This window comes from Catharus ustulatus, chromosome 10 (assembly GCF_009819885.2).
Source record: "Catharus ustulatus isolate bCatUst1 chromosome 10, bCatUst1.pri.v2, whole genome shotgun sequence".
Classification (NCBI taxonomy): domain Eukaryota; kingdom Metazoa; phylum Chordata; class Aves; order Passeriformes; family Turdidae; genus Catharus; species Catharus ustulatus.
In genome coordinates, this window is record NC_046230.1 from 9,588,064 (window position 1) to 9,601,594 (window position 13,531).

At 39.9% G+C, this 13,531-nt stretch overlaps 1 protein-coding gene across 5 annotated transcripts in view; it reads left to right on the forward strand.

The window, feature by feature from the left end:
- The first annotated feature begins 1,595 nt into the window (after positions 1-1,595).
- The window catches only part of NYAP2 (neuronal tyrosine-phosphorylated phosphoinositide-3-kinase adaptor 2), a 136,179-nt gene continuing 124,243 nt past the window's right edge, over positions 1,596-13,531 (forward strand). Inside the window, exons 1-3 of one of the 5 annotated variants that reach the window (XM_033068174.2) lie at positions 1,596-1,673; positions 2,416-2,913; positions 9,518-9,760. In XM_033068174.2, the coding sequence (XP_032924065.1) occupies positions 9,555-9,760 (206 nt within the window). In that variant the 5' untranslated portion in view covers positions 1,596-1,673; positions 2,416-2,913; positions 9,518-9,554. Of the gene's footprint in view, positions 2,914-9,517; positions 9,761-13,531 lie in introns of all 5 variants that reach the window. The other 4 variants (XM_033068172.2, XM_033068173.2, XM_033068175.2 and 1 more) reach the window with 4 other exon arrangements.

Consider the following 13,531-nt stretch of genomic DNA (forward strand, 5'->3'; position numbering starts at 1 on the left):
TTTGTGCATAATCACCAGGAATGGAACTGCCAGCCTTGCAGAGGTTGTAACTCCAGTGCCCTTCCCATAATCCTACTGGAAAGAGAAATGGACATTGCCTTCCACAGCTGACGGACATGCGATTCCCAGGAATCCTGGTGCAAGACTGTGAAGATGTGGAAACTGCCAAAAGGTGCAGTAACATAGGTAGTCAGGAAAAGGATTGTATCTGAGGGAGTTCAGTTACTGGGATGAGCCATGTGGTGAAGGCATAGGCAAGTGTTCCACACTTTGAGATTAAGATTAGTAGTTCTTCAAGTTGTTTATGAAATTGTAATGACTTTACAGTGATATCCTTGTTAAAGTAACTTGGAAAGAAGTTTGTGCAATTTCTCTGTTTTCAGTGCAGGATTTAGGGCAGAGATAGAGAAGATCTTTAATTCTGGAAAAGTATTGGGAATAAGAGGCAATTATTATGTGACAGGAATCTCCATCTGATGAAAATGAAAAAGCTTCCCAATTACCATATGGTCACAGCTGCTCTTAAGGTATCCTTCAAGGAAGGCAAAAATCAGAAGCAGAGCTGGGGGCTAGCCTCTGGGCTAAGGAAGGAACTCTCTTCACAGGACTGCCTCCAGTTCTACACTGTAGATTCTTCCCTTCCAGATCTTTTCCCTTAACACAAAGAAAAGTCCTCCAAATCTTCAAAACCTGTTCTGGCTTTGTAACCTATCTTAAAACATTCTTTTGAAATGGTCTCTTGGAGATGTCACGAGGAAAATTCACTGCCCTGTTTCATGGGGTTGCAGGAGGTGTGCTGGGACATGCACTATTACAGTGAGCACAAAATGAATTAGCAGTGAATGAGAGACAGTTTTAGCATCAGGCTTTCTTCAGGCTGTGGTTCCAATGCATGAAGGTGGTCACTGTGTTTTTCAACTATCTTGAGTGCTGTTGAACGTGGGATGATGTTGATATTCCAGTTGTGGGGTAGTAAATCTGGAAGAAGTTGTCCTGTGCTCAGAAGGAAAGGTCTTATTTGTGTACCAGTACAGCTTTTCATGTGAACATGCATTACTTTAAAAGGATTTCATTCCATGACCATAATTTGTTATTAGTTTTAGGAATAAATTCAACTGTTACTGTAACATCAAAATCAATATTTATACTAGAGAAAAATATGCCTGTAACATGAGAAAGAAGAAAGAATGAAATGTCATTTGACAATGGGGTAATGCAATCTGTGCACATTCAGCTATCGCTCCTTTCCCTGGCTTTGGTGCAGGGAGTGAACGCTTTTGCTTTGTGTCCAGGCTGCAGGTTTGGGGGAGAGAAAGCAAAACTGCACATACTCTGCAAGGAGGAGCTCTAACACAGATTGATCCGGTTCAGAAGAAAGGAAATGTTTTCTTCCAAACCATTACACAAATTCTGGATGAGCATAAAACAGTGTAGTTTCACCCTGAATGCTTTTCAAACAGAATGCTTCTTTCTAGAGTGTGCATGTCAATATAAGGAAAACGGCATAAATGTCACGCTCAGTCTGTCCGAGCTGCGTAGTTTTGTTCTCGTGCAATGGGAGCAGGTGGTGGGAGGTTGTTTTGATGGGCTGAGAAGCTCCTCCCCTCCTTCCCCAAGCAGCATTCTCATCTGCGTCAGCAGTAATTGTGTGCCTTGCACTGCTTTCAGTGAGGGTGAGTGCAAAAGATACATCAATACCAGGTATCAAACTGAGGCTTAGATGCTGCTTTTAAGTGGCTACTCATTTCCTTGAGCCATAGTATGGGCTAAAGGTTAACTTACACATTCTCCGTGGAAGAACGATTTGTCTTTTTTTGGGGAAGGGAGAAGGAGGGGGAAAGGGCGTTGTTTCATATTCTTTCCTACCTATAGACTCCATGTGATGTACAGTGCTGCTCATGCAGATTCCCCCCCTCCACTGGATTATTTGCTAATCAGACTTCAGCGCAGTGGCGATAAGGCCGAGACTGTTGCCTAGCTAGGAGCCTTGTGCCGGCGCCCGAACCTCGGAGCCAGGAGCGACGCCGCTGCCGCGCCGGCTCCCGGCGCGCCCCCGCTCCGGCGCGCCGCGTGTCCATGGGCCCGGCGCGGCGGAGCTGTCCGAGGTGCTAGGATGCTGGTTGTAGCCGGATTGCAGCGGGAGAGGAGCCCCACAGTCCTGCTGGCACCCGAAGGTAGGCTTGCTCTTTGTTTGAGAATCCCTGATTAATCAACAGCAGCATCCACGGACCCGGGCAGCTGGGGAGAGCAAGCCTGCCTGTAGTCACGGGGGAGAGACCGAGATGATGCCACGAGCCAGACTGTTTCAGACCTTCTGTAAGTGGCAATGAGCGAGCAAGCATCTTTCCTGCTGCAAGAAGCCATTTGGATAGGATATTTGCTGTTCCTTATATTCCTTTCTTTTTGTCTCCACAGAACATATTCAAATGAGGCACCTTAGAAATCTCTATGTTAGTGCATATGATGGTGCTGTAATCGTCTGTGTTGTAAAGTGGGTAAAAATCATCCAGTTTCTTCTCTGCTGGACCTCAACGCAGGGTGTTGTTTATACCCTCCCATTATCTGTACCCTCTCCTCTCTGAATGTGGATTTAAAGAAGCAAGCACCTGTCTTTTCTTTCCACTTCATTTTTTTTAAGCCAAACTTTCCATGCCATTTTAATCGTACGTTAAGAAGATCTGTAACATAACACATTGACTTATAGTGATGTCGAATTCTACAATCTGGGCAATTCTGCCAACAAGATTTAATGCACTTTAACTGAAGAAGAAACTGAGCCTAACTGAAAATCTGTTTCTTATGGTGCTGAAATATCCCTTCCGACTGCACTGAGATAACCACAGGAAAGGGCTTTTACAGGCAAAAGTCACCTTTGATTATTGCACTTAGTGGTCCCCGTGGACTTGAATTTTGGTATGTACTTATTTTAATACATCATATGAGCATGCTAATAAAATACAGTGTGAATTAGAATGAGAAAGTAACATTACAAAATGAAATAATGAGTTGTCAGAATGCTTAGTGATGAGGTTGCATGTATTTTTAGAAGGTATTAATCAAGCCATTGCTAAACTGAAAGCTGAAGTCAGTTTGACTGGTTTTGTGTATTTCACATGTTGATTGTGCTTGTAATAAAGACATTTGGCAGCTGATTTTTTTTTGTTTGTAAAAAGCACTGTTAAATAATTAAAACCATTCTTTTATATTTTCTGATGAATTAATTGAAATAATTTCTAACATCTATGGTAGTCACTTAGCAGACCCATTGTATCATTAATATTTTACAGCATCTTAACATGATGCTGGTGGTAGTGAAATCTCCATTTCATTTTCTTAAAGAGGAGGAAAAAAAAGTCCATTAGTAAGAAGCTCATGATTTCTTCTGAGTCCAAATGAACTCCTATTTGCATAGAGAATGTGTGTATATGTCTGCTTGTGTGGTTTTATTTCTTGTTGTTGTCTGCATAATAATGGGATGATAAAAAGTCATAATTGCACTTAAGTGCTGGCCATCCCAAATCTAGGTTTGCAATTGTCCAGCATCCACATAGTTAGTAGAAAACCTAATTTTCCTCTGGGAATAAAAGTGATAAAAGTGTTGCTGTATTGTAAAGTAAACAACAGCTTTTTACATCCTGGAGTCATAGAGGAGTCATTGTTAGCAAAGACCCTTTTACCTTTCAAAAAGGCAGCTGCAAGGGGGCCAAAATTCAAGGCCCAGGGTATTTTTTAGCTCTTAAAACTAGAGAGAACACTGATTTCCCCTAGGAAGGGTAGGACATTTGTAGAAATTAACTATTCCTTTAAACCAATGCAGTAGCAATTTTAGTCTACTGAAGGAGACACTTTTAACCTCTTTAAGTGAGGGGCTCAGCACTACTTAGCTTTAGTGATTTCACCCAGGTGCTAGAGCTCATGCTGTGCAATTTAATGAGCACCAGGTATATAATCTGTAATCCCAGCCAGAATATAGCTTCTACTTCCAAATGACAGTCATGATTCCTTTTCTTCAAATATCTGCATATATAGTTGTCAAATGATATGTAGTAGGAAAGTTGCAGCTGATTTCAGAAGGTCTTTCCTCTTTGACATTATAATTTCCAGCATCAATGTGTGTGGAAACAGAAATGTCATTTTATTAAGAATGAACAAGGAAAGCAACACTGAAAGGTATGTTTTAGCAATTTGTCTCATCACATTCACCTGTTTGGGTATTTCAAGTATTACGTGGTAGAAGGCACAATTATGATGAGAGTTCTGCAAAGTAGTATCTAGTATATTTTTCACTCACTAGTTTTTTCTTGATTGCAGTGAAAGTATTTTTTTGTACACCCAATACCACTAGGTCCTTATTAGTGCTGCTGCGGTCAGCAGTTTATGAAAATTGGATACGGCTGGCCTGTCTGCTTTTATTCTTGCAAGAAGCTAGAATACAGCTCAGACTCAAGGGGTGAATGGCTGGTTATCACCCCTGTTTGTGCAGAATCTTTCTGCTATAATGAATTTAGTGGGGGGAGTTAAAAGGTAATGAGAAAGCAGATCTTCTTTCAGGAATAGGAGGCAGTGTTTGGGAGGGAGTCGGGCAGTATAGGAGAGATGTGCAGTAGGCCTTTATGAATTTGAGATTAGACTCAGGACTTTGGACAACCCTACACTTGTTTTTCCATGGTCTCTTCTACATTAAAATTAAAAAAAAGAAAATCCCTCTGGTTTGGAAGAAGGCAATCAGTGCCTTTGTCATTACTTCAAAAAGCTCCTTCAGTTTAATGTCAGCACTGCCAATTTTCAATGCAGCACAGCTGCAGCTTATGGCTGTCAAGCAAGCTGAAAAGCAACTGATATTTTAGGGATCCTGATATAAGAGGGAGAATGGCATGTCTGAATCTTCATGTGTAGCACTACTTGGATACTGTAATATTCAGTAGATTACTCATTCTGAAATCAATATTTTTGCATGCTGATCATATGAAAAGGAGGTGGTATGTGCTTTAATCAAAAATGCTGTATATGTGGCATCAGAGCAAAGGGTTAGATAGAAGTAAGGTATGCACCCGTCCTGTGAAACACAATGCACTCTGCTCTCACAGAAATTGTATCTGAATCAATACAATGATCTTGAATTTAGTTATGCAAATATTTTTAGGCAAACCAGGAAGGGGACTGCTTGCCCTTGCCAGTAAACCAGATGCATTGGCAGAGAAGGGGAAAAAAAAATCTTACTTGCTTTACACCTCCTATGCTGACAGCTGAATGCACGAGCTATGCCAGTATGAGCTACTCTGTGCTCCTCTGCTGAGGTCTCTCTGATCTGGGGGTACCTGAAGGGGCAGGTGCTAGTGGGCAAGATGGGTGTAATTGTGGCTTTTTCTCTGTGAGGTTTCACAGAGTGTTATTCTTTAAGAAGCAAAGTGCACATGATGGAGCACTCCTTCTTTGTGTCCTTGTGCTCAGATGGATTTTCAAAGATGTTCATGTTCAGTGAACACTCAGAACCAAGTTCCTCCAAACCATTTTTGTTGACTTCTCAGTATGTTGGCTTCAATAGCTAAACTCTAAGGCTTTTCCTCTGCTCCACTGTCTCCTTTTGTTCCTTCACAATAAGGAGGGGAAAGAAAGGAGTGTCTAAGAATTTCTCAAAACTGCCAGTTATAATTTTCAGGACTGTTTGATTTCAGATAACAAAATGCACTGAAAGCAACTTGATTACAAATATATAGGTGACTCTGTGTAGTCCTTGTTACTGGCTAACAAAATCCCTGACCATAGTGTGCATGTTAGGGATACCAGGATCGTGGGGCCTCAGCTTACATGACTTATTTAGCAATTTACATTTGCACAGTTTTAATCAAATATGAACGTGCTCAAACAGACCCCTTGTTTATGCCAGTATCTGCCTGGCAAATGGTTACCAACTGCTCACTGCCTGAGTTTACCAGTCATCAGCACCTTTGCTCAAAAGTTGATCAGTGCTGTCCAACCATTTTCCAAGGAGGGAGACAGGTAGACACTGCATGGGGTTCCAGGGGCTCTATGTGTTGATTGCAGCCGCTTGCAGTTATTGAGCATGTTTGTTAAGGTACTGTATTCTCTGAAGAGGCATTAATACCTGTAAGTAAAATTGGTCCTAGTGTGCTGCTCGAGGAATACCAAGACTGTAAAAATGTTTACAGTAATTAATTATGCTTTTTGCACTTGCTGTTTGCATTTTTAATCCCTGTGTAAGTATAATATGCACAGCTGTACACTATTAGTAAATGTAGTGAGACAGTAAAATACCACATACACAGGAGGTACAAGGGGTTTGAATCAGAAAATGCTTGCTGCTGGCACAGCTGCCCTTTGGAGTCAGTGCCATAAGAGCAGGTTCAAGGTTCTGAAACATCTGTATGTCCCCAGCTACCCCCAGGAGTACTAAAATGAGTTTGGTGTGCAAGGATCAAAAAAAAGGTGTGCAAGCATGCAAGGATCAAAAGTCACAGGAGGACTTCAGTAGCTCCAGTTGCTCAGTACTGTTGTGGGATTGGGCCCCTATTAGGACAAAGAATAGATCTTGATAGTTGTACAGATAGACCAAAGATCTTGGTAGAACAGATTTTTGATAGATCAGATTTTGATCTGTTTAGTAAATAGTAAGGTTTGGCATGAGTTTAGTAATAAAAAACATCAATAGCAAACTAGAATTTGAAGTCTCTGCTCTGTTCATGAAGCAGAATAAGGGCTTTTTATTTAATCCTTTTTGGATTAAATAAACTGTAATGACTTCATCTTCCTATTTCAAAAATAAACATCATAATACAAAGAAATTGAGCATATCCTTAATTGTCAGCTCAATTCTGATTCCCAAAAAGAAAGGAATACATGAGGGGAAGAAACGCAGAATAGTCACAAAAGACAATGTAAAGCATACCATGTCTCTTGCGGGAAAATGGATGAGAACTGCAATTTTGAAACCCTGATTAAGTTATCTTCAGTATAAAATTTCCTACTGAATTTCAGGAGTAAATCCTGGTCACTGAAGAAATTAATTGCAATACTGCCATTCAGGTCACTAGGGTGAGATTTCTCTGTCTTGCAGGTTTATTTGAACTTAATTCAACATATGCAGAAACAAAGTTTTACTAGAAGTCCAAAATGGAATACATGATGATATAGCCATCTACAGGGAAAATGGCCCAGACTTTAACCATCAAAAAGCAGACACCATTTGAGGAGTTCAGAGAAAGGGGAGTTAGAGCTGTCTGTGCTGTTAGCATTGGTTTTAATCTTGTAGCCTTCATGCTGTAGAGAGAGACTCAGGAAGGGGCTTTGATATCTGGCCCTTTTTTTAATCAGCAAGATTAGGAATTAGTCTAAAATTATGTCTGCTGAAGAATCATAACATTCATAGCATCTGTTCAGCTCATTGTCAGCTTTCCAACATCCTCCTGTGCCGACAGTGTGCTACTTATGGTGCACATATAGAATGGCTGAATGCATATTCCAGCCCAGCAGAGTTCTAGCCAGCTCCAATGATAGAGCTGTGTGAAATGGTATGCAGGCACATTGGACTGCACTAAGACCTCATTCACTGGTTTTACCCTGCAGGGATTAGTAGGAGATGCTTATACCCATGCTTGAAAATGCTTAAAGATCACGTCAGTGACCCTCAACATCAGCCTTATGTTCATGTTTAGGCTTAGTTGATAGAAAAGGTCATTCTTGGAAGGCAGGGGAGGTAATAGGAGAAGACCCTTTGCATCCTCTGATCTTCATGATTTTAAGAGTTGTGTTACCATTGTACAGAAATAATTTTGATTTGCAGACATGAGAGAAAAAGGGGAAATTATCAGTATGCTTTTAAGGTATTTAAAATCAGGCTAGTGCCTGAAACTAGCTGCTTGTTGTCATTGTCACTTCAAAAGTTCCCCCAATCAAAACAGGGCAAAAATATTCAAAGGCATAAAAATATTTCTCTACTCTTTTCCTCCCTGGTATTTTCAGAGTCAGGGCTAAGATCTGAAGCCCAAGAGTGGATTTCTAGAATCCTTAAGAGAATTTAAATTTATTTATTTACTTATTTCTAACCAATGCAAACTTAGATCAGAATTTTACTTCTCCAGCTATGAAATGAATATTAGAAATGTAACATTATATTAGGAAGTAGGGGAAAGATTTTTTGTAGCTGATTCTACAGGAACCCTGCCCCTAAGATCTGTGTGCAGACAGGATTCTAATTGCCTATTCAATACGATGCTTTCTAGTTGTAGTGTTGGCATGTTCTGAGGCTGATTCCGAGAAGCCACGCCATCCTTCTTCAGGGAAGGGAAGAATGCTGTAGCAGTGAATAAGCAAACGTGCCTTAGAGAGCTGAGTTCAGCTGCCAGGTCTGCCAGCAAGTCACTCAGTGACTCGTGCACTAATTCCCTGGCTGTGGGATGGTGTGCAGGTAATGCCCCTCAAGCTTGTAATGCTTCTGGACCTTAGAATAACCAGTATTTAAAATAAGAACAGTCCTATTTTTTTAAACTTTCCTTTTACTTGTTTAGTAAGTAGTTGATCCAGTGCTATCAAGCACAGACTTTAGACAGAGAGAGTCTATCTCTTGAAATTCTACCTTGCTTTTAGTCTCTTGTAGTATTTACTGATGTGTCTATACACCAGAGCGCTTGCAACTCCCCGGAGTTCTGTTGATGAATAGGAAACCGTTGGGGCCTTTCTGTAGGGTTTTTAGACTGCCTGCCACAGACCCAGGAACGACCCAGGGGTCTAAATGTGTCTGCTCCAAGGTGTTTTGCTGGAGGTGCTATAAACCCCAGTTTCTGCCATACCTCTGGAATACAGATTGTTGGAGACTTCAAGGGTCTGTTCTGAAGGTCCCAGCTCAGCTGGGCATTCTTGCCCATTCTTGGAGGTTCAAGCTAACAAGATGTTGAGCAGAAGATGAGCAGGGCTTATGGGCTCATATCACATTAATAAGAAATACAGGAAAATATTTCACACTAATTCTTTCTAAGTTCTGAACCTGAAGAAACTTTTAAGTTTTTTGTTTTGAAAAACGGAACAATACTTTTCACCTGAAATTTAGGATATCCTGCAGGTTAGGTCAGGAACTTTGTCTGGTTTTCATAATAGGAATTTTTTCTGGTAATCTACTCTGGTGCAGCCTTATCTAAACTGTAAAAGGTACCTGTCATCTTGTGATGGGAGCCTTCTCAGTTCAATTCAAACTAAGATTCAGTGTTTATGCAACTGATGGGTACTAGGAAATGGGAAGGGGTAGGAGGCAATGTTTTGGGATTTAAGCACTATAATTGTATGGACTACATTGCCTGGAAGAAGAGACTCTCGGTTTTGTCTCCTCTTGTCTCAAGCAATGTTGTTCTGTGTACTGAATTGCTTTGTTTATTATCCTTTAAATGGGAAAGTCTGAAAAATTGTCTCTTACGGAGATCTTAATTACAACTGACATGATCTTGCTGTCATAAACCATAAGCTATTTTCCTACTGATTAAGGTATTATGTGTTTTTCAACCTGCAGGAAACGTTGCTTTCCTTTGTTCATTATCTCCTGCAAGATGATGAGTTCTAATCAGGAGGAGGTCACTTTGGGCGCTTTTCTCCAGTATATTGAAGATATGGGGATGAAGGCCTATGATGGCTTGGTCATACAGAATGCATCAGACATTGCTCGAGAGAATGATCGCATGAGGAATGAAACAAACCTGGCTTACTTGAAAGAAAAGAGTGAAAAACGCCGAAAACAAGAAGAAGCAATAAAACGGTAAATATTTTGATAAAAAGGATGACTGGTCTGGCAGAGTGAATGAAAAGCAAGGGATTCAGATGTGGTAAATATGTGTGGAACAACTGATTTTTAAACAGCTTGCTGGCAAAAGCAGTAGAGAACGTTGGCCTCTATGAGGCCTTTTATATGTGGTTTACATTGTGTAGACATAGTTTGAGCATGTGTGGCATCTTGAGCAAGTGTGATTCGTAACAAAAAGTTTGGGTGATTGGAGTAGGAGATGTAGATCTAGTGACAAATGGGTTGTCATCCTCTTAGTGCTTTTAGATGAACAATTTGTACTTTGTGCAAAAATGTGTGCGAGCAAGACAGGAATAGTCTCACAGGTCAAAATAGACTCTTCTTGAGCTGATGTTTTAAATTTGGTCGATTTTCAAAGCTTTCTAACTGGTGTCTGATGGGTTTTTTTTAAAAAAAGGTCTATTATTTACATTTTCCTTTCAATTCAGTGATCTCTAAAGTCAGTAACAATATTGCAATCACTTACAGGAAAACGGATCAAACCCCTGATGGGCAGAACCCTATAATGCTCTTCTTGAACAATTCCATTGATTTTAATTGACAGTTAATGAGAGGAACACTTACATGACCTGGCCTCTTGTACCAATGGATATCAATGAAATCTCTGCAGCCTCTTGAAGAGGAAAAGAAGGTTGAATGGCATAGATATAAATATTTATTACATACACATTTGCTGATACAAAAAAATTGTTTTTTCTTGAGGTGAAGATAAAATTCTGCAATACAGATAAATCCTCCATCGAAATCCTTAACTTTTATATATGAATGGATGGCTTGAGCATAAACTGCTAGGACGTCCTTTGAATTTTTCCCCCCAGCATGAATCTTCTGTATTTCAGTTTAAGTGATTAAATTTTATGTTATGTCTTGGGTACTGTACATCCAGGTATAACAGACATGCTGTGCTGTGAACATTTGAGCAACGCCTCGGTAGTCTGATAATTTTGATAGAACGTTAAAAGGAAAAGAGTCGCACACACAGTTTGAGAGAGGAGGGAGATGAAGGAATTTAAAGAAAAAATATGGTTGCTTTATGTTCCAGGAAGTGGAACTATTTGGATTGTCAGTAATTTCATTGGAGTGATAAGAATAATGTGAAATTAAGGTGGATACAGCTAATTAGACTGTACTCTGGCTAAGCTGCGTGCGTGTACTTTTATACATGTGACCATAAAGGTTATCATGTACCAGAACAGATTTTATGAATAGGTTTCATGGGACATGAGAGAGCAACTTGTGGACCTACCTGGTTCTTTATAGTCCTCTAGCCAAGCTTCTCTACTTCATTTGAATAGTAGTGACAGTATTTCCTACACTGTGGTTGGTTTGTGTGGTTTGTTCATTGATCCTGGCAAAGCGATTTGATGAAGAGCTCTGGATAAGCACAGATGATTTAGGGCTAAGCCAAACCATGAAATTCTTGCCCACACTGAACTGTGATCAATGAGAACAGAGTATTTATCCTCAGTCACAGAGCCAGAAGACAGGAGGTAGAGGACCAGCAACACAGTGGGTTTATTAGAGGAACAGCATGTATCTGTACGTGATTTGGAGGTACCAACATTTCCTCAATACAGTGCTCTTCTGTGGGAAACTATATTTGCAGTGATCCCCTCTGATCCCTCTCCACTTGGCTTATCTCAATAACACTTAGCAGGGAAACAATATCTACCTGGGGAAACAAAGTAGGGAAACGCCTCGGGAAATCTTGAAAAACACTTTTTTAAAGTATTCTTTGCTTTCTCCCATATATGGAGAGGTAAAAAAAATGGTACTTGAGATCAACCTTTGGTTGGAAAAACTAAAAGCAATGGCAGATCAAGGACAAATACCTGATTTGACTAAAGGAACCATGATGTCTGAAGTCACTTAGGCTGATTGCAATTGAGTTGGCTCCCTCTAGTAACCTCCAGAGATTCATCCAAGACCATGTTGTCTATTGAAATGCAGCAGTCAGGAAAGGTAAAGTGGGATTATTGATTTCTTTGTTCTGTACTATATTCCTTATGTCTTTACCTTATCTTGGTGGGTATTTATATTATCCTAATTCCTGAGAGCGTGGCCTAGATAGCAAGTGGTGCACATGTGCAGTGGTAACTGCTACCAGTCTGGAGACTCCCAATAGCTGAAAACAATCTCCTTAGCAACAAGGGAGTCATCCCCTGTGACTAACTGCAGGTAGATTTTTGAGGAGGAGAGGGGGTTCCCACAAATATTTTTCTTTTGCATGTGAGAATCAAAATAAGCAGCTTTGGCACATACAGAGAATTACCTGCTAGTCCAATTATTGAATTATTTAGAAGCTATTCAATTTTAGTGTTCAGATGGTCTCTATTAGAAGAAGACTGTTTGTGTATATTAACAACATAATAATGAGTAATATTGTCTAATAAAGTGGTGGTATTCACACATAACACTATTTAGAAACATCTGTTATTTACCTAAATCATCTCATAACTATGCTGAATGACTTAAGTTCATTGAAATGTATTAGTCTGAGCAGTTTGGAAACAAGACATGAAAAATGACCTAAAAAAATGTGTTTGTTGTATGTTTTGCTTTCCAAAGGATACATTGGGCTGCATTTCTTCAGTAGCACTGAGGCACCTTCAGTGTGATTGCTGTCTCATGGTGTCTGGTTCTGATAGGTTAATTGTGGGGAAAAATGTATGGATCCGTTGTACATTGTGGGAGATAAACACAGCGTATTGGATTGGGAAAAAAAAAAAAGCAACTAGTCTTTGTCTAATCTTGCTGGGCTGAGTCAGCTGATCTGATCTGAATTTCTGACCTAATTTTAGTATGGTACTTAGCGCTCATGCAGAGAAAACAAGGTTAATGTGCTGATTAGCAGCTGAGAGTAAGACACAATAAATACATATGTATATAGGACCTAATGTATAGTTTTTTCTTCCATCTTTTATTCATCTGGTCTCATTACATGATCATTGTCTATTCAGGGAGCTGTGTCCAGATTAAGAGAAAGTACTGGCATATTGCCCACAGAGCCTAAAAACTGCAAATAAAGTTATGGAGAAATATCATTTTTGCTGGCAATATCATGAGATGTATATTTGCCATGATACAATATCAGCTGTAGGCAGCATTTCTGGGAAAAGAAGGTAAATTTGCCTTAGCTATCGTGGGTGCCAGGAAAAATGTGAGTATTTGGAGTTTACATAGGGGTTTGATAGATTTACCAATTGTTTTCTGATTCATCCATAACTGAAATGCACATATTAGATACTTTATTATTATTGTTTTGTGTGGATACTTCACCAGTGTTTTCCCTTTTTAGTTGCACAAATGTAAAATCTTGGTAAGAAACAAATAATGAACTCTCCTCCTCTGAAGGCTCGGACATGTTGCGTTAATCAGAGTTAAACTTTCAGGGACTACATGCTTTCAAAGGTCTGGCTTCTATATTTTATGCATCATTCAGGTGACTGTTTCTGTCAGAGAAGTCTTCATTTTCACTTTTAACACTGTGAAGATTTGACTATTGTACTGTAAAGCTGGTGGTGTCAGTGGGCATGAATTTCTGCCTGCCAAATCCTGTACTTAGTCATCAAAATATTTACTTCTAATGGTTTCCCTTACTTGGAGCTCATTCCCAGGACCTAAATGGCTCCATGGAAAGCCTTGCTTCTGCTTGTATCCAGACAGATGCTGTCAAGAGGAGGAGCTTTTAGGAGCACTGTTGTGTGCTAAAGCTAGCAGAAATGG